Here is a 24,244-nt window from a genome sequence, read left to right as displayed (position 1 = left end):
GAGTTATTTAGAAAGAGCGTCATAATAATCTTTTTAGGCAAAAGGAGGACCCTATTCATAATCTTGTGGATAAAGTCAAGCTACTATACTACTTGTGATTGAAAACAAAATACATTAATTTAGCTTTTGGTTATCGTAGTTGGTGACTTAGTCTGTTCTCATGTTTAGGCATTGATTGATAAGTCTCGTCTTTTTTCTTCAGTTTGCTCGGTTGTTCGCATTTCGTATGGCTTTTGTATTCCTCTTTACTACATCTTGTGCGATGAAGAATACCTATTATTGTTAATATATTTTATTTTGATTTATTTAAAAAAAACGGTTTTGTATTCTAAAATGCATGAAATGTAAAATTTAAACCAAAAATACTAATTTATTATGGTATATGAAAAGATCTCGTGTTGAAATTTTTCTTAGATCTCAATGTGCGTTGAACCGGTCCTATTTTTTTATTTTTTTTGGTTACGAACCGGTCCTATTAATGATGATGCAGCATCAACATAAAACTTCCGAAATTGGATGAGGAGTGTGGAAATCCTGAATGTTGTTAAATAGGAAGATTAAAAAATCCGATATTAAAAATTTGGGACTAAAACATTAATTTAAGAAAAATAAAGACAAAAAAAAAAAGCATTTATACCAAAATCATTATACAGTTTGAAAATATAAAAAAAAGTAAACAGTTTTAATACTCAGATATTAAAGTTTTTTTTTATCAAGAGATATTAAAGTTTCTTGGTATCAAGAGATATTTTTATTAACTGGTCCCTGTTGATATTAACGGTCATAATATAAAATTGTGGCAGCAGCAAGATGAAACGAGCATGTAGGTTGTTGAGCATGCTAAGCACATCTTAGATGACTGGCGAGCAACACAAGGTGTGAGGTCACATTGAGCAGTTGTCTCCTCTACTCACCAGAGTGGCTCTAGTAGCAGTAATGGGGTCGAATGGACAAAACCAATACATGACAGGTATAAATGTAATATTGATGCCTCATTCTCCTCTTCCTTCAATATGGTGGGTATCAGAATCTGTCTTTGAGATGATATGGGTGAGTTTGTTCTCACCAAGACGGACTATTTCTCTCCCCTTTGTGATGTTGATGTGGGAGAGGTTGTTGGCCTTCATACGACGTTGAAATGGTTGGCTGATCTGCAATATGATAATGTCGATTTTGCTATGGATTCCAAGACAGTTGTAGATCACTTTAAGTCAAACAGAGGATAATAGTGAACTAGGTTGTATTATACATGCTTGTAGACAATTGTTTGCTAATAGTTTTTAGAAGTGTCATGCCGAGTTCAATAGGAGGCAAGCTAATAGAGTCGCTCATGAATTAGCACATGTAACCTCATCTCATGCTAACTCCCACGTTTCTGATAATGTACCGTCATGTATTTGACATTTGATAGTTAATGAAAAGCAATGAATTTTTTCCCTAAAAAAATAAAATAAATCTTATCCCTATCGGTCAAAACTTCTCCTCCTTTACTAAATTGATGTTTTTTTTTTTCCTTCGTAAAGTGATGTTTCAATACTAAAATTCAATTTATAAAACCAGTAGTCATATTTGAACAACTGTTTGAGACAACATCTTTTTTCTTTCTTTCATCGATCAAAAACAATAGAAAGAGGCAAAAAAAGATAATATAATGTGAGTATGAGAAAGAAAATTGTTAAAAAAATTGTTACAAATTAGTTTTGCAATTATCAATTTACAAATAAAACAAATGATAATGGGGTAGGGACATGGTGGCGATTTGGGATGGTGGCGGTATTATTTTTATTTATATCACCTCCATTAGTGTTGTCTTCGTCCCTTAAAATTAATGTTTTTCTAATAAAAAAAAATAATAACACTGTACCAAAAAAAAAAAAAAATAATAACACTGTACTTTTGCTATAGCAGCCGGCGAATTTAAAATTGTAGCACACAGCCAATTTGGAACATATAATCTGGCACAACAATGATATATATGTATATGTTATTACCATTTACATACCCCACATAATATAATAATATTTACGAGCACCATCTATATCTAACACATTATTTTCAACATCAAATCATTCATAATTTCATATACAATTTGCATTTGCAACATATTGATCACAAATAATGACAGGGGAGATTAAGATTGCTTGTCTCTCTGGTTCTCTAAGAAAAGGCTCTTTTCACACTGGCCTCATTCGTCATGGTTATTTACTTTTTATTACAACACATATATATTTTAAATAGTAACATTTTATTATATAGTCTTATTACAACACATGTAAATAATATTTTATTGTCTAGTTTTTTTTTTAAAATTTTAAATAACATTTTATTGTCTACTATGTGTAGCAAAAATGGTAAAATATACTGTAGAAACATTTAATATGTTATTGAATTTGACGGTTTTATAATTTTTTTTTTTTATGGGTAGCTATTCACCTGAGCATATTTGGTGATGTTGATGTTGATGATATCCAATTCGTGTACGTTGATATTTTGAATTTGCCATTGTTGAACACTGATCTTGAGGAAGAAGGGACTTTTCCTCTTGAAGTTGAAGATTTTCGTGATTATATTCGTGGAGCTGATGGCTTTCTTTTTGCTTCCCCTGAGTATAACTATTCCGTCTCAGGTACATACAAATATACTGCTTACTACATTCCCCTGAGATATTTACATTTAGCATCTGACACGTCTCATATATGATTATTTCTAGTGGAAGAAATCTATAAAAATAATTTACTTTCTGAATCAAATCTGGACTAGTTACTAAATTAGTCATAAAATATATAAAAGCTTATGTTTAATACTTATATGTTGTATTGTGTATTTGTTGTAGCTCCACTAAAGAATGCACTTGATTGGGGATCAAGACCACCAAATGTATGGGCTGGTAAAACTGCTGCCATTGTGAGTGTTGGAGGAGCCTTTGGTGGAGGAAAAGCTCAACATCATCTCCGCCAAATTGGGGTTTTCCTTGATATTCATTTCGTCAATAAACCTGAGTTCTATCTGGATGTATTTAAGCATCCGGATAAGTTTGACGATGATGGTGACTTGGTTGATGAGGTGACGCAGAATAGATTGAAGGAAGTTCTTGTGTCCTTGAAGGAATTCACCCTTCAGCTTCGAGGTAAAAATTGAAACAACTTTAATTCCTTCCTTGTTGGAATATATAAGATTTGAATTTTAATTCATTCGTTTATGAAATATAATGTTGAAATTCAGGCTCAAGGTTGTTGGCTCCCGTCGAACCTGAAACAAAAATTGAACCATCACCTATCGAAGTTCCAACATTATTATCCTTAGACGAGTTGAAGGAAAAAACTGACAACTTTGGATCAAACGCATTGATTGGTGAAGGGTTGTATGGGAGCGTGTATTACGCAACATTAAACGATGGAAAGGCCGTGGCTTTGAAAAAGCTTGAAGTTTCTACTGAACCCGAATCAAATGACCTGTTTCTAACCCAGGCATTTTTCTTCTGTCAATTAAACAAACTATTTTACTTCCTGCATGGTTATTTTTAGTTTATAAGCTTTCTCATTCAGTGTTTCCTATTTCAGGTTTTCATGGTCTCAAGATTGAAGAATGAAAATTTTGTTGAGTTGTATGGATACTGTGTTGAAGAAAATCTCCGTGTACTTGTGTATGAGTATGCTACTATGGGTTCTCTTCATGACATTTTGCACGGTACGTATAGCTTCATATCCATTCTTTACTTATATTTCATATAAGAAGTTCCATTGATGATTTTGATGTCTTTCCATTACAGGTAGAAATGGAGTTCAAGGGGAGCAACCACAACCAACTCTTAACTGGATGCAGCGAGCAAGAATTGCAGTCGATACAGCAAGGGGATTAGAATATTTACATGAGAAAGTTCAACCATCAATCATACACAAGGATATCAGGTCAAGCAATGTGCTTATCTTTGAAGATTACAAAGCTAAGGTAGCCGATTTTAACCTCTCTAATACAAAGGGACCCTTTAGGTAAGCTTCCATAATTTTAAAGCTTTGAATTTATATATCTATATGTATATTTTTTCATTAGAATTCATAAATATGTGACTGTCCTGTGTATTTAGAAATTTTTCTCTCTCAAAATGCTTAAACTATTTAGTGTTGTCTCTGTGTGTTACTCCCTCCGTCCCAATTTATATGATAAGTAGAAAACACAAACTTTGTTAATTGGTTCTTAGCTTATGTTTTGTTGCCAAACTTTGCAGAAATGCCATGGAGCAGTTGACTGAAAAAAGTGATGTTTACGGTTTTGGCGTTATTCTTCTCGAGCTCCTTACAGGTAGGAAACCCGTTGACCATACATTGCCTCGAGGAGAACAAAATCTTGTCACATGGGTCAGTTTACCTTCTTAAACTTCTCTGCCACATCTCTGCCCTATTTCAATTATTTACCAATGGTATCCTGCCCGATATTTCGACCACATATATATTTTTGTAGGCTACCCCAAGATTAAGCGAAGATAAAGTGCAAGAATGCGTGGACCCAAAACTTGAAGGAGAATATCCTCCAGTAGCAGTTGCTAAGGTAACTCTTTTCTGTATATCTCCCTCTCCCTCCCTTTACGCGCAGAGTTGTGATCGTTGGATCTTCTATTCTGAGGTTGGTTGTAACAATGAATGCCATTCTATGCAGGTTGCAGCTATAGCAGCACTGTGTGTGCAGAATGAAGCTGATTTTAGGCCCAATATGAGCATTGTTGTTAAAGCACTCCAACCACTTCTGTGGGCTCCCGCTTCTGCCGAAGAAACTTGAAGTAGATGAATTGAAATCAAAATAAAAAAATCTCTTTTGCTTCTGCATCTTTTGTACAATTTGAGTCAGATATTATGAAATACTGCAAATAATAATAACAATAATAATATATAGAACATATATTTTCTGCATCTTTTGTACAATTTCATGTTATTTTTAAATTCCATGTCTTTCTGGTATTGCACTTTAGTGCAGAGGATTATAGCGCCATACTGCAACATTTACCACAATGATATGTCTGGATCCACCCCTGACTGAGCCGATGATAATTGGATTGAACGACTTGCATATTATTGGACCGTTTCGATTGTCTGTAGCGTTACTGGGCTGTGTAGTATGCTGTTGCAAATAGTGACTGTATAATGATATCAGCCGTCTGATCTATTAGAACAGATTTTATTTCACTTCTGATCTTTAAATATTCATAATCCGATTTCAATCGTAAGGCCAACAACACTCTGACTGCGTGACTGTACTATCTGCCCGACTGCAGGGAATCATGGTCCTACATCGACCATCGACATTGAACATTTTGATCATTTTAACAAAATATGGAAAAGAGGAGGTAAGTGATATGATTCTTTTTCCCAAAATATAAGCAAAAAGGTTAAAAGTTAGTCTTTTTTGCTTATATTTTGGGACAAAGAAAATCAGATTTTTATGAGAAAATGTTAAAAGTTTAATATGATTCTTATAAGCAATGAAATGATGTTTTCTAAAATGTAAATATTGACAAATAATTCTTTGTTTCATATAATAATAGTTAACTTGTAAATTTATGAATCAAGAGTATCGGTACACCTCAATTTGTGAGGTGTACCGTAGAAGTTCCCTTAAAATGATCCATTAAGGGAAAGGCCATAATGGAGAGGAGAGTGCTTAGTTGGCAAAATAGTAAGAGGGAGGGAGAGAAGTACATGCGGGAGAGGGGAGTATTTTATTTGAGTTAAGATCTTCTACATTTGTTAAAAGTAAATGGATAATGACATTTGTTAAGAGATAGATACAAAAAAATATGTAGTGGATCCTACCATTAAATGAGTCACATTATCATTAATTATTTTCAAACTTATTTATGTTTATATCTTTCTAAATGAAATAAATGGAGAGACTAACAAATGAAGAGGATATAGACTCATTTTATTTGGTTTGTAATCTTCCGATTTCTAAAATTGAGTTTTGATCCATGTTTCACAACTTTACTCTTAGGATGTTCTCACCTTGAATTGGATTATATGTAGTCAGCATCTTCGAATGGTTTAATCCGACAGTTCAGAACTTAAGATAATTTTTAACATTTGTTTAAAATAATATTTTGAGGTTTAACTCCATATCATTCGATCAAGATTGGACGATTTCAAACATATCGACTGCACAACTGCACCAATTGTTTACTGCATCAAAACCTGGTCAGTTTCCCCCCTCATCAAAATTTTGAGTTTTTTTTTTTTGTTGACACATAATCAGTATTAATGATATATGGAACATTAAACATGATGTCACTTCATTGCCACTTCAAACTAGACAAATCACTTCATTGATATGCTTTAAATGGTGATGCCACGTAAACAATAAAACTCAAAAACTCAATTTTAGAAATTGGAGACTAACTTTAACTTAGGAAAAATAATGAGATAAAAAATGCACTTGATATAAAATCATAATACAATTTTGTCGACAAAGTTTTACTCTTGTTATACAGTCACTATTAAATGTGAAGACAAAGTTTTACTCTTGTTGTATGAATTACCTAGATCCTTTGAGAACTTCAAGGATACCATGCTATATGGAAAAGTAGGCACTGTCACCTTGGAGGAAGTCCAAGCGACTTTGAGATCCAAGAAATTAACCAAGTTCAAAGACTTGAAGTTTGGTGATAGTGGTGAAGGCTTAAGTGTCTCAAGCGGAAGAAGTAAGAGTAGAGGAAATTGCATAAACTCAAAGGGTGGTGACAATTCGAAGTATAAGTGATTCAAGTGTAACAGGACTGGTCACTTCAAGAGGGATTGTCCCGAGTATGGGGAAATGATAACTTCGTGTAATTCACAACTGTCTCAGAGAACTACGAGGATGTAGATGCTTTGGTTGTGTCTTGTTGGGAGGAGGAAGAAAATAAACCGACCCTCAAGTAGTGGGGTGTTCGTTTAGAGAGAGACGTTAAATACTCAACAACATCTTAGAGAGAAGGTTCTAAGAATACTCAAGGTTAGTTTAGAGAGGCGGAAGTTTAAACAATCAAGATCAACCGTTTAAGTGGAGTTTACAAGGTAAAAGAGATAATGGTTGTATGCATTTGGAAGTTGAGGCGGAGTCTTCCAGTAGTGGGACTAGGTTGGGGCAAATGGTAACACTGGAATGGTACAACAATGGAGACCTTGTGTGTCATTCTCTAAATGAGAGCAAGGGGTTCTTCAAGAGGACAGATAAGCCCACTCCAGGGGTTGAACAAGGTATGATATGGTTTATGAGATTACCTAAAACACCAAAAGTGATTAGAGGCAAGAGAATATTCAATGGGATGGAAATTGATCACTCTAGGGATTGAAGAGGTTGTGGTGAAATTTTGTATACCTACCAAAAAGAATTGGTGTAGTTGGATTTAAGGATCTTCAATATGGTGGAAGATGTTCTGATGTTTGAAGAGGTAAATGTGAAATCTTGTGGGAGTACTAAGTGTAGTTGGATGTAAGGTCAAATTATAATGTTTTGATGGATAAATTGGCATCATCGTCGATTTGAAGGCAAGGTAAATAACAGTTGAAAAATGCCATAAAATCAGTTTTTTGGTGATTTTGTCATTTTGATCCGAGGCGCATGAGACTCGATTGAGGCATGTTTTGGGGGTATTGTTTTGTTGCCAAGCGCAGTCTGTCTGCGCCCAAGCGCAAATGTGCGGACAAGTGTATAAAATGGAAGTTTCACCAAGGTATTAAGTGTGGAAAAAGAATAAACCTATAAATAAGAATAGAAGGAAAGTTTATGGAATCAATAGGCTAAAGATTGAGGGATTTTGGGAAAGATTATAGAGTTTAGAAACACCTTGGGTGTGAAATCATTGAGTCTATTGGCTATGAGAAGAGATTCTAAAAAAGGGTAGAATTAGGTTCAAAAATATATTCTTGTAATTCATTTGGGAATCTTTGTGTAAAATTACTCTCTTGATTAGTGGAACCGAGAGTTGTTCTATCCCCTCATAGTAGGTCTTTATTGGACTAAACAAGTTAAATAATATTGTGTTTTTCTTCATCTTCTTATTCCTTATATTGCTTTTTACTTTTGTTTAAGATTATTATTGCATTCCTATTTATTTTTTGTTGTCATCGACTTGCTCCACACATCATGTATTGGTTTAATTTGTACGAATTCACAACAATCACTTCCACATAACCTTTAATTTTATATGTGGGGGAACGCATACAACCCTGCATGGAGTCGTTGCGGGGAAGATGGTGGGTCAGAGGTGAGTAGGAGAATGGCGAGAGCCGAGAGGTCAAAAGAGGTGTACGGGAGAAAAATGTCAAATGGGTTGATGAGTTTTAATTTCTTTTTTAGCTAATATAAAATTAAGTAATTATAGGCATCAATTTATTTTATGGAGTGTAGTGGTAAATTTTGGTTATCTTGGATGAGCTGTAGAGATTGAATCTGAATCTCAATTTTTAGAGAAATTTTAGAGAAATTTAGATGCGTCGATTAATGTTGTTGTTATGTTACAAGTTTGTTGGAATTGATTTTTTTTTTTGGAATTTGAAAATGAAGGAGAAAAAATAATCAGACGATGTTGAAGGGTTGAAGATGATGTTGAATGGATGATTCGATGAAGAATGAGATGAATGAAGTTGAAGCGATGTTTCTTTTTGTTAACAATTTATTTTATTTTTTGACAAAAATAAACGATATTCTCTCTCTCTCTCTCTCTCTCTCTCTCTCTCTCTCTCTCTCTCTCTCTCTCTCTCTCTTCCCTTTCTTAAATCATAGCCGTCACAACTTTTTTCTTCTTGATCTACCAAAGATAGATGACTTAGGGTTAATTTTGACCTAAAATCACCCCTCCAAATTGTTTTTCTTTGTCTTTCAGTTAAATAAGTGATTATAACAAATTTTCAGTTTTTTTTCGTTTGTTTTTGTAATTTCGTCGTCTAGCACAACTTTGTTTATTTTGATTTCCCGTCTTTGAGCGGTGTGCTTCTGATTTTTCGTCTTAGTGTGTGCAAAGTTTATTTGATTCAAGTTGAAATATTAACTTTGATCAAGTGCAGGTTTAATCAATAACTTCTGCGTGGCCAACGTTGTAGATCCCGAAACATGAGTATTTCAGAGGCTTAAATGAAGTTATATTTGTAAACATATATAATTTTACGTTTTATACTATTAACATAGATGTTGAGAGTTTGTTTGCATTCTATTATTTTAATGCTTCTAAATAATAATTAAAATCGAATGACATGCAAGCGTCAAAAGCACACGTGATAGAGACCAAGTCAGCAGATTTTGGCATGTTAGCGTTTTTGTGTGACATGTCCAAATCTTATATACAAATGTAAGAAAAACCCTAGGTCTAGCCATGGTTTTTTACTAAAATGCCCCCACATGAGCGCCAAAATGCAAGGCAATGTGACATTTCTATCCATTAATAATATCCAACAATCAAACCATGTCATTTGTCATAGTTTCTTCTATGAAGCTACCTCTATTCAGTGGTTCAGTTGGCTCAATATTATTGCATGCTTTGTTCTACATCAAAATAATTATGCAAATCTAATTATTACCAAATCTTATGATGCATTATTAAGAAACAATAAAAGGATTTGGTTAGCCTAAATAGTAAAATAATGATTTTGTTGCCACTCTATACATAAAGGCTATATTCTAGGCATAAAAGTTGCAGTTAAACATAAAGGCTACATCTTGAACATAGATCGGTGCACTGTTCTATGCACCTTTATCACCACCATATACATAAAGGCTACATCGTAGGCTTTGACTTTAATTAGGAAAATGACAATATTTCAAGTTAACAGAAAAGATTATACATCTAGACATAGAAGTTGCAATTATTAATAACAAGAGATCTAATTATTACCAAATCTTATGATGCATTCTTAAGCAATAATAAAAAGATTTTGTTAGCCTAGAACAATGATTTTGTTGTCACCCTGTACATAAATGCTACATTTAGGCATAGATAGGTGCACTGTTTTATGCACCTTTATCACCACCTTATACATAAAAGCTACATGGTAGACTTTGACTTTAGTTACAAAAAATGACAATATTTCAAGTTAACAAAAAATGTTATACATCAAGACATAGAAGTTGCAATCAAACCATGCCATTTGCATCAAAGTTTCTCATATGAAAATCATTACGCAAATCTTATTATTATCCAAATCTTTGATGCATTCTTATGGAATCATAAAAAGATTTTGTCAGACTAGATAAGAAAATAATGATTTTGTTGTCACCCTATATATAAAGGCTACATCTAGACATAGATATGTGCACACCTTTATCGCCACCCTTTATACATAAAGGCTACATGCAGACTTTGAGTTTAATTAGAAAAATGATGATATTTCAAGTTTAAACTGCTTTTAATTTATTGTGCTCATCATTGACCCGTGCGAAGCACTGGAACTCGATCTAGATATGGACTAAAATGAAAGAAATATGATATTACATTGGGTTTGTGAGATTCATAAAAGCTATGGATGGTTTAAGTGTTATCGTTGGGGATTGGATGGTGTTGGTGATAAGAAGAAAAAGATAATAAGTGTGTGGATTAAAATTTAAATTAAATTTTTTTCCTTCTGATTTTATGGTTTATTTTAATTATTTTAATAATTTATTTATTTTAAATATTTCAATCAGCTTAAATGCCACATGTATCACTTATGCATACTCAGAAAATGCCACATCTGCAAAAATGTGCCAAATCATCCAAAAAGCGGGTCTATGGACTATTTTAAAAAACAAAAAATTTTGCAGGGATGTTTTTCAAAAGTTTTTTTTACTAGGGACCAAAACCTAAACTCGCTATATTTGCAGGGACTAAAAGCATATTTTAGCCTATGACTTATAACTCGTACTATATAAACAATTGAAATATAAACCCAACCATATCAATGAAGAGAAGTCTCCCTAGATATGATGATCGTATTAGACAAAGAACAATTTTGTACGTAAAATTCAAGCTACATGACAAGAACGATGTTGTGGTTTGAGGATATCACCAGACTTGATTCTCTCCTTCGCTGACAGAATAAGGTTCCATTACCAATCTTTCTGAGTCGTAATTAGGTAACTTTCAATGTTCTCAATCTATAGTTTTTAATACCAATGTCATCAATTTGTTCGGTTTTGTCAATTTTCCATATATGCCTCTAAACTGTTCGATGAATTGTCTCTTTGAAGTTTCCTCATTTTTCATATATGCCTCTAAACTGTTCGATGAATTGTCTTCTTTGAAGTTTCCTCATTTTCAATTTTGTTTGTCAGTTTATCTATAATATTGAGTTCTCTCCTAAGGTCCCTTCCTAATTCTGTCCTTTAGTGGGAGTCAGGTTGTTTCGATTGATTGTCCTCAATCTAATCGATTTTGTTTCAGTGACTGTAAATTGGTTTTTCAATTAGCTTTGTTGTGCTTTGTGCAATTGAACCTTATTCCGTTGATACTAGTACAAGATTTGCTTGAGTATTTTTATTGTCATGTCTGTTAAGAATAATCTTGTGTTTGAGGAAAATGATGCAACACCGGGACCTAAACTTCAGCCCATCCATAAGTCATGAAAATTATCAGTTGGAATTGTAGGGGTGTAGGCAGCCCGCATACAGTTCCTAGGTTGAAGTACATAGTACGAGTTTATAAACCAGATATCCTCTACTTATGTGAGACTATCACAACTTCTAATAAAACAGAGGAATTAAGATATGCTCTCGGGTTTAACTTTTGTTTTACTGTTAACCGACAAGGTCGTAGTGGAGGTCTTGTGTTATTTTGGAAATCTACAGTTAATTGTTCCATTACAAGTTACTCAAATAATCATATAGATGCTGAAGTGGTGGATATCATTAAAGGAAAATGGCGTTTAACTGGTTATTATGGTTTTCCAGAAAATAGTAGAAGGAAAGATGCTTGGCAATTTTTACGACAACTGTCAAATACCTCTAGCTTGCCTTGGTGCATTTTGGGTGATTTTAATGACATTCTTTCGCCAAATGAAAAGAAAGGAAGGAATGAGAGGGCTAACTGGTTAATAAGTGGTTTTCGTAGAGCTGTGCAAGATGCGGGCCTTGTAGATGTTCATATGGAAGGGTATGCTTATACTTGGTTCAAAAGCCTTGGTACGGTTAGAGCAGTTGAAGAAAGACTTGATCGTGCTTTGGCTACTGATGCTTGGAGAAATCTCTTCCCAAATGCAATTTTAGAAAACCTGCCTGCGCCATCTTCAGATCACTATCCCATTATGTTGCTTTGCGAACCAGGTATAAGAGGCAGAAGAATGCAATCACGATTCAAATTCGAGAATGCTTGGCTCCTTGATCCTGATTTCAGCAATTATGTTAAAGAAAAATGGAGTGGTTATGGTGTTCAACCAATTGGTGATAAGTTGGATATGTGTGCAATGGATCTCTTGAGTTGGAATAGAAATCATTTTCAACAATTCCGATGAGACATTGATGATTGTCGTAAGAAACTTGATGTCATGCGGGGTCAAGTGGATTGTGACAATATCAATTCTTTTAATTCTCTCAGGAATCGAATGAATCAACTTCTTGTGCAAGAAGATGCTTTTTGGCGTCAATGCGCTAAAACACATTGGCTACGAGACGGAGACCTCAATACTAAATTCTTTCATGCTGCAGCCTCCTCAAGGAGGAAAGTGAACCGTATTACTTCTCTCATTGATGTCAACAATAATCGCGTCTCTGATGAAGACAAACTTTGTGAGGTTGCACGTGATTACTTTGTTGATCTATTTCAAGCTCAAAACAGCGACATTCAACCGGTTATTGATGTCATTCATGAATCTATATCTTTGGAAGACAACACTTTGTTGACATCACCTTTTGTGATAGATGAATTCAAAGAGGCCATTTTTTCTATGAAGCCGGATAAATGTCCAGGACCAGATGGATTCAATCCTGGTTTTTTTCAGAAATTTTGGGGAAGTTGTGGAGAAGAAATTTTTTCTCAATGTTGTGAGTGGCTTTCGACAGGTACCTTTCCCTCTAACCTGAATATGACTAATATTGTTCTTATCCCAAAAGGAGACTCCCAAGTCTCAATGAAGGATTGGAGGCCTATTGCTTTGTGTAATGTGATTTATAAGATTGTTGCTAAAGTTTTAGCAAACAGGTTGAAATTAGTATTGGATAAATGCATCTCAGATAGTCAATCAGCCTTTGTGCCTGGGAGGTCTATCTTAGATAATGCCATGGCTGCTATTGAAATAATTCACTACATGAAATCAAAGGTTAAAGGTAAGAAAGGGGATGTTGCTTTAAAACTTGATATTAGCAAAGCTTATGACAGGATTGATTGGAGTTACCTTCGAGGGGTTATGACAAAAATGGGGTTTTCTGATCAATGGGTTAAATGGATTATGATGTGTGTTGAAACAGTGGATTACTCTGTGCTTGTTAATGGTAATGCCACAAGTCAAATCATCCCAGGAAGAGGTTTGAGACAAGGAGACCCATTATCCCCGTATTTGTTTATTATTTGTGCTGAAGGTCTTTCTGCTCTTATTCGAAAAGCTGAAGCGAGGGGTGAAATCAATGGTGTCAAAATTTGTAATAATGCTCCAATTATATCTCACCTCTTATTTGCTGATGATTGTTTCCTCTTTTTTAGAGCCAATGTGGACCAAGCAAGTAAAATGCGAGCCATTTTATCTACCTATGAGAGAGCTTCTGGTCAGGCAGTGAACCTCCAAAAATCAGAGATTTTTTGTAGTAGAAATGTTCTAACTACAGATCATAATAATATTGCAAACATTTTGGGTGTACAGGCTGTTTTAGGTACTGGCAAATATTTGGGGCTCCCTTCAATGATAGGCAGGAGCAAAAAATCCACTTTTAGCTTTATTAAAGATAGAATCTGGAAGAAGATAAATTCATGGAGTAGTAAAAGTCTTTCAAAAGCCGGTCGTGAAGTTCTCATCAAATCCGTGCTTCAATCTATCCCTACCTACTTTATGAGTTTGTTCACTCTCCCTGTCTCTCTTTGTGATGAAATTGAAAGAATGATGAATTCCTTTTGGTGGGGCCATTCGCGAGGTCAAAGTAGAGGTATTAACTGGCTTTCTTGGGATAAATTGTCTATGCACAAGAATGATGGAGGTATGAGTTTCAAAAATCTACCTACCTTTAATCTAGCTATGTTAGGAAAACAGGGCTGGAGACTTATGACAAATCCTGATTCTTTGGTAGCTAGACTTTACAAGGCAAAATATTATCCCAGGTGCAATTTCTTTGAGTCGACTTTAGGACATAAGCTTAGCTTTGTATGGCGAAGCATATGTAACTCTAAATTTATTCTCAAAGCTGGAAGCAGATGGAGGATAGGCGATGGTGATGATATCTCAGTTTGGTATAACAAGTGGATTGCAAATGATATTACACTTATCCCACATGCTGATGGAGATTTCCCTCTAGCTGATCTAAGAGTCTCAGATTGCATGCTACATGACCGCAAGGAATGGAATTTACCTTTCCTGCAGTCAATTTTCGATCACCAGGTGGTTGAACATATAGTGAAGACACCGCTCTACCCATCAGTGATAGAAGATCGACTCATCTGGAAAAAAGAAAATCATGGCGAATACTCTGTTCGTAGTGCATACCGTTTTTGTGTGCAAGAATTACTTCATACATCCCATTTCAAGGTACAAGGCTCTTGGAATCTAATTTGGAAGCTCAAGATTCCTCCAAAGGTAAAAAATTTTATTTGGAGAATTTGTAGGAATTGCTTACCAACTCGTGTACGTCTAAAAGATAAAGGAGTCACATGCCCTATAAATTGTACACTGTGTACGGTGAGCAATGAGGATACACTTCATTTATTTTTCCAATGTCCAAGCAGCTTAAATGTTTGGAGTATGCTTCCTTTCTTTTCATCTATTTCTATTTTGCTACAACAAGATCTGGATAGCAAGAATATTATCTTCAAAGCATTACATGATTTATCTAAGGATGATGCAGATTTATTTTGTTGTGTGTTGTGGAGTATATGGAAACAAAGAAACAATAGAGTGTGGAATGAGGTAATTGATGCTCCAGTTTATGTTGTCGAGAGAGCAAAAGTTATGCTTCATGATTGGCAAGATGCACGTAGGATTTGTAATACATCTTGTTCACATCTACGACAAGAAGGAACTGTGAAATGGATCAAACCAGCTGAAGGAAGATTTAAGTGCAATATTGATGCTTCTTTCTCCCAACTTTCTAATAGAGTGGGAATAGGAGTTTGTATAAGGGATGATACAGACACTTTTGTTTTGGCAAAAACTGAATGGTTTACTCCAGTCTGTGAGGTACACGTCGGCGAAGCTCTTGGACTATTATCAGCTTTAGAATGGGTTCATCACTTACAATTAGGACCTATCAATTTTGAGCTTGATGCTAAAAAAGTGGTAGATAGTTTTTCATCTGCACATCAGGATGTTACAGAATTTGGGATGATTATTCACAATTGTAAAACTATCTTTGAACAGTACTATGTCAACTGTAGTGTTGAGTTTGTGAGGAGACAAGCAAATGAGGCAGCCCATAGATTAGCTAAGGCGGCCACATCCTCAGCTAGTTTCCAAATTTTGGTAGAAATACCAGATTGTATTGAACACATTTTAAGTAATGAAATGATATAAGTTTCTTTCCTTAAAAAAAAAATATAAATCTTATCCATCTTAGTCAAAATTTATCATCCTTGACTAAAGTTATGTCTTATAAAACAATGATTAGTGTAGGTCATGGCAGTATTAATTTTAATTCATCACTTCCATTAGTGTTGTCTCCATTCCTTAAATTTAGGATTCCTTAAAATTAATGCTGTCATCGCTTACGTATCACACAAATAACACCATACTTTTCTTTATAAAAAATATAACACTCTACTATGCCATTGCAATTTGCAACCGGCGAATTTAAAATTGAAGCACGAATCCAATTTGGAATTTAGAATCTGGCAAAATATATATGTTATTACCATTTGCTATACCCTACATAATATAGTATTTACGAGCAACATCTATATATACATATATCACATTCTTTTCAATAACAAAACAAATCATATATTCATTTACAATTTTCATTTACAGCATATTGATTAACAAATAATGACAAGGGTGATTAAGATTGTTGCTCTCTCTGGTTCTCTTCGAAAAGCCTCTTTTCATACTGGCCTCATTCGTTATGGTAATTTACTTCTTATTCAAACACTAATTCTTCTCTTCCTCTTCTCTTCTTTTTTTCCTTTCTAAATGACTACTTCGAGGCTAATCAAATCCCGGTGAGTTTAGTTTAATTGGTAGGGATATTGCATATTATATACAGGGGGTTAGGGTTCGAAGCTCGGACACCCCACTTCTCTACATTTAAAATATGTGAAATTTAGCAAATAGACTACTTAGCAAAAAAAAAAAGGCAAAATGTAAAATAAAAAATAAACTGAGTGAATATTGTTTAGGGGGAGAGGAGACACTAAGTAGGGGTGGCAAAATAGGTCGAGCCTGTCGGGCCGACCTATTAAAACCCGCAATTTTAGGTTGGAAAAGTTGAAATTAACCTGTCGGATAGGTTTATTAAACTCAAAATTAACCAGTCGTTTAACTTGTTGAAAAAATAGGACGGTGGCAGGACGATTTGACATAAGTAGATGAATTAACCTTTGATTTTGAGTCTTTGAATATTAAATTTGATGGTTTTACATTTTTTTTTTCTATTCATTGGTAGCTATTGAGCTAAGCAAAAATGTTCTTGATGGTATCCAAATCGACTATATTGATATTTCGGACTTGCCAATGTTGAACTCTGATCTTGAGAAAGAAGGAACTTTTCCAGCTGAAGTTGAAGCTTTTCGTCAAAAGATTTTTGCAGCTGATAGTGTTCTCTTTGCTTCTCCTGAATATAATTATTCTGTCTCAGGTAAGTAAACATCATGTTGTTTTTTTCTTTATAACCTTTGTCAATAAGATTCTTTTTGCTAATTTATTATTTTCTCGCATTTTTTTCAGCTCCGCTAAAGAATGCGATTGATTGGGCATCAAGACCACCAAATGCATGGGCTGGTAAACCTGCTGCCATAGTAAGTGTTGGAGGAGCCTTTGGTGGAGAAAAAGCTCAACATCATCTTCGCCAAATCGGGGTTTTCCTTGATATTCATTTCATTAATAAACCTGAGTTCTACCTAGATGTATTTAAGCATCCAGAAAAATGTAACGATGATGGTGACTTGGTTGATGAAGAGATCAAGAATAGATTGGAGAAAGTTCTTGTGTCCTTGAAGGAATTTACCCTTAAACTTCAAGGCAGAAATTGAAGCAAATTATGGTTCCTTGTTGAAAACAAGATTTGGATTTCAACCCATTCGTTTATGAAATATAATGTTGTAATGCAGGCTCGATTTATGACAACATGTAATGTGTGATTTACATTTGCAAAACTTTTTTTTTTTTATACTTACGTGTGGAATTTGTATTTAAGCATTGTTTAGTACAATTATCTTTTGGAACAATCAAGATTTTTATTAACCTCTACTTGAGAGCATAAGTTGGGTTCACATTTGGAAAAATCCAACACATGATATGATGCATTCCAATGACAATAGATTAAAAGAAATATTGTACCAAAAAAAAAAAAGATTAAAAGAAATAAAAAAAGGAAGCATAATAGATGTTTAGAAGAATGGTAGAACTGACTCAAAAAAGTTTAAAATGAAAATACAAAAAGCATGGAGTGTTACAAATGGCATCCATATCAAGGAGGGTTCGGGTTATCATACCCAAGAGAAGAGCTTTGTGTCAAACTTTATGTCAATCTTGATTCACTATTACGCCTTGTGAACTTGCATTTGAGTACTCTCAGCTCCTTGTCAAAATTCTGTATTGGCACAATCACCATGTCAATGACCGTTTGTATCAAAATTGGACCGTTGTATCAAAATTGGACTGGGCAACTTTCAAGGTCAGAATTTCGAAAATTGCTTTTCTAACATAAGAAACTTCCTAAAAACACAAGTAAAATATCAATTTACCCTCAGAGGTAGTTAACCACAATTGGGAGACACGACAGCACTTAACTACCGCTGAGGCCAGCGGTTGTTAACTACCGCTACAACCAGTGGTAGTTAACTGCTGCTGTGTTCTTGGTTAAATTTCCAGCAGCTGTCTCCTTCCCTTTTCACCCACATTGGAACATACTATTTTTGAAAACATTTTTTCAATCATTTTCATCCAATTTCACATTCATCAATTCTAAAACATATAAAAAGTAAAAATAATTTTAACATGATAAAAACAAAACGCAAGAAATAATATAAAAGGTACGAAAATGTCATAGAAATATCACAAGGTATGAAAATGTCATAAGCATACATCACCATCACCATAGTCCAAATATACATAAAAAAAAAAAAAAAACCTAATGCTAATCAACCCTGCTGCCTACGATGCCTATGCCCCCTGCGCTTCCCGGAAATCTGATACATAAGGGCAGGGCGACCAGTACTGCTAATCCGGATCATCTCCTGCACCAGCTTCTCTTTAGTCATCTCGGCGCTCACGGCCACATCATTATCAACTATCTGCACGACATCCCTGATGATCGTCAGTGTGTCAGACAGCTATCTGGCATGCTCCTCCTCTATAAGTTGCTCTCGGTTCGCCGGCCTGGGAGGAGATCCTTCATCAGGTGGGATAATCCGAGGGTGAGAGACTTTGACATACCAAGCCATGTAGCCAGGCTGATGCTCCCACTCTCTCTGACACCTTTGTCCCCAATTAGTGTAGAACCACGGACTATGGTCTATCAACAAAGTAGCCAGAATCGCCTTAGGCATCTCAGGGACATTTGACGGATGTCTGGGGATGTCCTTTATAAAGCCTAACTGCCTCTTAACCCGCTCAGATAAATGACAATACACCCTTTCCTTCCCGCACATAAGCCATCCCGAGTAAGTGAAAATAAGCTGAAAAGGGCACATCTCTCTGTGATCATCATATGTAGACCACCTCACATCATCCACCTCTAAGCGATCCAGGAGTAGGCGGTAATGGTGCATAACTGTATGCCTTATGCTTGTAAGTCATCTCCCCGCACATGGTCTCTCCGGCTTCCAGCTCTTATTTTTCTTCCCTGGATACGGACCTGACAAATGCTCCAAAATCCATCCCTGCAACAAAAAAATAAATATTCGAATTAAATATTAAATAAATATAACAAAATGATAAAAAAAAATTATAAAAACTTCACTAAAATATGAAAATAAAATCCTAAATAAATATAGTCGTACCTGAAGTTAGGAAAAAAAAATAATCTAACATGAAGATAAAATTTTTAAAACAAATTAATAAATAAATGAAGATAATATTAAATTATCACCATAAGAAGGGTCACACAACCAGCCATCGTCTTGTTACACAGACGAACATAATCATCAAGATAATCATATAGGTAAGCTAAGGTTATCCCTCCCATGACCACTTCCCAATCACATTCAAGTCCACCATATAATCAATATATACCAAGTCGATACGTCTGTTTGTTTTGTTAGTGAACAGCGCACTACCGATGAGATATAAAAGAAAACTCCTCATCTGTGGGTGCTCCAGTCGTCTAGCCTCTGTCAGGTGGGATTCATAACGCCGCTTCATTGCGGTATAACTAATATGAGCACCATACTCACTCTTTGACTCAGCACGAGCAGCAGCATCTAACATGCCAATCAACCTGGTCATCCGTGTAATCCCATGTGCCCGATCCACTACCGGGTCATGGTACAGCATACGGCCCTGAGTAGGAAGGTGGAGGAGATTAGACACATCGTCCAAAGTGATCGTCATCTCCCCCACAGGTAAATGAAAACTACTTGTGTCCGTGTGCCACTCCTCGCACAGAGCATGTATCATGCATGGGTCACACTCGAATACCCGATGTATATTAGATCATGTAAGCCATACGCCTCCACAGGATCCCAAAACCACCTCAAACCCTCCTCTGGCTTAGAAAGCTCTCTTACCTTTCTACCTGAATTTATACACTTATACTCCTGATCATACCACATCAGAAAATCAAATCAATTAAGTCATTATCACTATAAATTTTAATCACTTTAAAGAATATAAACACTTACACTACAAAATTTTAAGAATTTAAACACTTACATCATTATGGTTCACCCGAAGAGGGATCACCATGTGCTTCGCGTAGTCAGACAACAATAACGTGGTCTCCGGACCTCCAGGAAAGGGAGGCCCTTCAACAGGCACGGCCAGTGCCACCTCATCACGATGACGTTGCCTAGGCTCGGGCTCAAGCGCAGTCGCATGCACATGACCGTCGTCATCTTCTGCCTCAAGATCCTCGGCCTCTACCACCTCCTCTGTCCTAAAATAATGAGATGCCTCCTCCTCCGGCTGATAAAACATAGCCTCCTCCTCCATCCGATCATATCCCTCAAATCCCTTTGCATACCCGACATACCTATGCGCTTGTGTCGGATCAACCACCTAGAGTAATCCATCTATGACTGCGAGCTATCTCCAACTAGCCTCGTGTCCCTACGCTTCCGGGTCTTTGGGACATATAGGTTTTGTTCCTCCCGCTCTTTCTGATGGCTAGCGGTAGTCGTCTGTTTACCTTTGTGCATCCTGGCCTCTCTAATAAGCTGATGTTGCTCATCCTCCTCCCCAGCCATATCTGTACAAAAGCAAATTAAAAATAACATAAATAAGTGGACAATGTATTTAGGCATTTCCTAAAAACTATACACTTTTACAGTAACACAAACTAAGTCATGGAACAATGGATCTAACCCCCACATTATACACAACACCAAAATTCAAGTAACATATCACCAAAACAAACTTATGCAATCATCAAACTTAATATAACATATATACATTCATCATACTTTATGTAACGTATAACATTATGTAATTCTTCAAACTTGCCAAAAAAATGTAAAAATCCAAGCTTAGAATCATTATAACATATACACATTATAAAATTAAACATATTTGCAAAAAAATTACACAAAAAAAAGCAAGATTATCTCACTTAGACATTTCATCAAACACCTTAAGTGCATTCTAAATTAGTAGCACAATTAGTGTTATTTGAACATCTAAACAACTACATTGTACCTAAACCTACTCTAAACAACAATGCCAGCATGAACCATACATTATAACATCAAATTCTATCATAATTTGCAATTTTTAAACCTAACCTAAACCCTAACATTTTGCTCAAATTATGAAAACCAACACCCTAAACAACCTACATTGCATGTAAATAGGAAGAAAGGTACTTACTTGTGATTTACTTGAAGCAAATTGGATGATTTTCGTGTAAATGAAGGTTTGGGTGAATTTGGTATGTTATTGAACAAGTTTGCATGTGTTTCTGTAAACCATAAACTGGAGTTTCTGTGTTCTTAAGATACAAATCGCAGCGGTAGTTAACTAGCGCTGAGGACAACGGTAGTTAACTACTGTTGGTTTCTTGAACGGTACTTAACTACCACTAGGGGCAATTTCGCACTTTCAATGTGTTATTAGGAGGATATTGAAGTCAGAACAACAACTTTCGAATTTCAGTTTTTACATGGCCGGATAGTAGTAGGAACATGAGATAACTTTGGCTACCCCAATTTTTTTTAATTTTGGTTTAATAAGGATGTATGTTTTATATTTTCAAAAAGTATGTGTTTTATATTTTTTGCTACCAAATAATAATTATTTAACTACTTTAAATAAATTTATTAGTTAAGAAGTGGCACAAACATGAGTGTCAAAAGATTATCACATGATTGATAAATTTATTTCGTTTTATTTTGACACTTCCACTCTCTTCAACAACTACAAGAATTTTTTTTGCAACGAGTTTCTGGCAAATGACTTAATTGTTTGTGTTGATAAATACATTACTTATATGTTTAATACAAAATCAATTGTAGATAAATATGACTCTTTGAAGCATCGTTGAATGCAACATTTTTAAATAGTTATTGTCAGGGCCGACCCTACGCAAGTGTAAAGAGACTCTCTGCACAGGGTCTCAAATTTAAGGTGCTCTCAAATTTCCAAAAAGAAAAAGAAAAATTTCTATCTACGGATAAAATTTGTCACTAAATATCGTTTGTCTGTAGGTAAAAGTCTGCACACAATAATTTTACTGTTAAACAATTGATTTTTAAACAGTTAATATTTTGGTAGGGTATCCAATTTGATTGGGACGACCTTGGTTATTGTCATTTTTTGTGTTGTTTTAATTTAATTTATCAATTATAGATAAATTTGACTCCTTAATGTGTCGTTGAACTCAATATTTTTAAATAGTTATTGTAATTTTTATTGACAGAGTTATTGTCATTTTTTGTTTTCGTTTTTGTGTTGTTTTAATTCACATTTATATAAGTAAAATTATTGTGTTTTTTCGCTTATAAGTTTATTAATTTTTAAATAATATTTTTCCTTGTATATGTTAGCCCCCTCATCCACATGGTTACCTATGAATGAGATATTTTGGTGGAAGAGGAAGTGTCTATCGAACATACTTTTTTCAACACACTAACTTTTATTAATTAAAATTTACATGGATCACATAAAACCATGTGGATCCAATATAAATAAAGTGAGGCTAGTATAAATTTTAATTAATAAAAAAATTGTGTTAAAATATCTATATTAAAAAGTGAGTGGCTTGTTTGTATTATTCTTTAATAAACTAGTTACAAACCCGTGCTTCGCACGGGTTCAATAGCGTATTCGATAAAAAAATTCTTCGAAAGAAGAGATGTTAAAACGACGGAACATTGTGATTCATCATAAAATATGTATGAGCTGGTTAAGAGAGCATATAATCAGTTTATAAAATTAGGAATTGACATAATATTTAGGATGAAAACAATTGGAACCAATAAAGGAATCAATGATGTTTGAATTATGATTACATATTATCCAAAATTATAAAAAAGAGTCTTGTTGTTATAGAGTTACCGCAAAAGGATTGATACCCATATTTACATCAGATGAAATCAAGCAAAGAAGTAGCATCGGTGAGTGAAGATAATCTAGTCTAGGATTAGAGTTAAGGTGATCTGTTGAAAGTGCGGATCATGAACACCAAATCTTTATTTAGGAACGACTTGAACGTGCATATTTTTAGGTGGCTTCTCTAGATCAAAAATTAGCTTATCACCTACCTCTAACATATGTTCTCGGGAAAAGTTGAATCATTGGCCGCCTAAGTATTTTTCGTAACTTGCTCTCTTTGCCGTTATCAAGCGACACTTATACCTTTTTTGAGCTTGTTTGTTGATGAGTGTGATTGTTTTCCGTGTTCCTTTTAGAAATGTCCTTGATATCTCATTTGGGAAGTGCTAGGTACAAAAAAAATTGCAGTGTTAATTAGATGTTATATATATATATATATATATATATATATATATATATATATATATATATATATATATATATAGAGTCAGGATCCGTTGACACCAGGTGTCAACGGATTCGTTGACACCAAATCATGTCCATTCATTTATATTGATCCAAAGGTTCATATTATTTAATGAAAAACCTCATATAGACCCTCTTTTCTCTAATTTTCCTTGAGCATTAATTATCACTTTTTTTAGGGAATTAGTTATTACTTTTATTGGCGAGACTCATTGAAAAGGGAAATACCATTTCCTACTAAGGATATTCCACGGGAATCATGAACAAAGCCGTGTTTTCCACCAAAGTTTATTTTTTTTATTTATTTTTATATTAAAATAGTAAAGATTCACATGATAATATTGAAAAATTCACCTCTTTTGTTGATCAGACATGATAATATTGAAATGTAGATTTGTCAAAAACTTGAAATGGAGAAAGAAGCCCTTAATAGTATATGAAATGACGATAGATATGATAATATCCATTGTTAATTTTCATTTGTAATAGAGGGGAAAAAATAAAAATCTGGACAATAAAAAAGATAACCAAAATGTACCAAAAAAAATAAATAAAGATAACCAAAACGAGAGGGAAGAATTAGCATTGAAATAAATGAAAATAAATGCACTTTAAAAATTCAGGTAAGTAATGATCATGTGAGCTTTTTAAGTAAACGAATGTGAGCCTTTAAATCAATACAAATGAATGGACATGATTTGGTGTCAACGAATTCGTTGACACCTGGTGTCAACGGATCCTGACTCATATATATATATATATATATATATATATATATATATATA

The 24,244-nt window shown here is 34.5% G+C and overlaps 4 protein-coding genes across 4 annotated transcripts; 3 read left to right on the top strand and 1 right to left on the bottom strand.

Annotated features, from left to right (window-relative positions):
- The first annotated feature begins 2,032 nt into the window (after nt 1-2,032).
- On the top strand, nt 2,033-3,138 carry LOC146935826 (NADPH:quinone oxidoreductase-like). Its single transcript, XM_085750912.1, has 3 exons — nt 2,033-2,197; nt 2,426-2,626; nt 2,834-3,138. The coding sequence occupies exons 1-3, from the start codon at nt 2,119-2,121 to the stop codon at nt 3,136-3,138; spliced, it is 585 nt and encodes a 194-aa protein (XP_085607038.1). The 5' UTR covers nt 2,033-2,118.
- Nucleotides 3,139-3,246: 108 nt separating this feature from the next.
- On the top strand, nt 3,247-4,904 carry LOC146935825 (protein CYTOSOLIC ABA RECEPTOR KINASE 8-like). The gene is made up of 6 exons (XM_085750911.1): nt 3,247-3,467; nt 3,561-3,687; nt 3,770-3,989; nt 4,226-4,355; nt 4,459-4,545; nt 4,654-4,904. The coding sequence occupies exons 2-6, from the start codon at nt 3,567-3,569 to the stop codon at nt 4,771-4,773; spliced, it is 678 nt and encodes a 225-aa protein (XP_085607037.1). The 5' UTR covers nt 3,247-3,467; nt 3,561-3,566; the 3' UTR covers nt 4,774-4,904.
- Nucleotides 4,905-16,006: 11,102 nt separating this feature from the next.
- On the top strand, nt 16,007-17,534 carry LOC146935824 (NADPH:quinone oxidoreductase-like). The gene is made up of 3 exons (XM_085750910.1): nt 16,007-16,194; nt 16,732-16,923; nt 17,013-17,534. Exons 1-3 carry the CDS (start codon nt 16,116-16,118, stop codon nt 17,315-17,317), a joined length of 576 nt encoding a protein of 191 aa, XP_085607036.1. The 5' UTR covers nt 16,007-16,115; the 3' UTR covers nt 17,318-17,534.
- An 893-nt stretch (nt 17,535-18,427) lies between these two features.
- On the bottom strand, nt 18,428-19,057 carry LOC146935823 (uncharacterized). The gene is made up of 2 exons (XM_085749105.1): nt 18,662-19,057; nt 18,428-18,580 (listed from the first exon to the last, which is right to left on the bottom strand). The coding sequence occupies exons 1-2, from the start codon at nt 19,055-19,057 to the stop codon at nt 18,428-18,430; spliced, it is 549 nt and encodes a 182-aa protein (XP_085605231.1).
- Between the last annotated feature and the right edge of the window lie 5,187 nt (nt 19,058-24,244).

This window comes from Medicago sativa, chromosome 3 (assembly GCF_051527215.1).
Source record: "Medicago sativa cultivar Bolivia chromosome 3, Bolivia_mono, whole genome shotgun sequence".
Classification (NCBI taxonomy): domain Eukaryota; kingdom Viridiplantae; phylum Streptophyta; class Magnoliopsida; order Fabales; family Fabaceae; genus Medicago; species Medicago sativa.
This window is presented reverse-complemented; position numbering and strand designations above follow the sequence as displayed.

Coding starts and splice junctions, on each gene's coding strand:
- LOC146935823 (XM_085749105.1), bottom strand. CDS start 19,057: ATGCACCATTACCGCCTACTCCTGGATCGCTTAGAGGTGGATGATGTG. Junction 18,581..18,661: donor AAGGATCTCCTCCCAGGCCG/GCGAACCGAGAG, acceptor GATGTCGTGCAG/ATAGTTGATAATGATGTGGC.
- LOC146935826 (XM_085750912.1), top strand. CDS start 2,119: ATGACAGGGGAGATTAAGATTGCTTGTCTCTCTGGTTCTCTAAGAAAA. Junction 2,198..2,425: donor CACTGGCCTCATTCGTCATG/GTTATTTACTTT, acceptor TTTTATGGGTAG/CTATTCACCTGAGCATATTT. Junction 2,627..2,833: donor GTATAACTATTCCGTCTCAG/GTACATACAAAT, acceptor TATTTGTTGTAG/CTCCACTAAAGAATGCACTT.
- LOC146935825 (XM_085750911.1), top strand. CDS start 3,567: ATGGTCTCAAGATTGAAGAATGAAAATTTTGTTGAGTTGTATGGATAC. Junction 3,688..3,769: donor TCTTCATGACATTTTGCACG/GTACGTATAGCT, acceptor TTTCCATTACAG/GTAGAAATGGAGTTCAAGGG. Junction 4,356..4,458: donor AACAAAATCTTGTCACATGG/GTCAGTTTACCT, acceptor ATATTTTTGTAG/GCTACCCCAAGATTAAGCGA.
- LOC146935824 (XM_085750910.1), top strand. CDS start 16,116: ATGACAAGGGTGATTAAGATTGTTGCTCTCTCTGGTTCTCTTCGAAAA. Junction 16,195..16,731: donor TACTGGCCTCATTCGTTATG/GTAATTTACTTC, acceptor ATTCATTGGTAG/CTATTGAGCTAAGCAAAAAT. Junction 16,924..17,012: donor ATATAATTATTCTGTCTCAG/GTAAGTAAACAT, acceptor CATTTTTTTCAG/CTCCGCTAAAGAATGCGATT.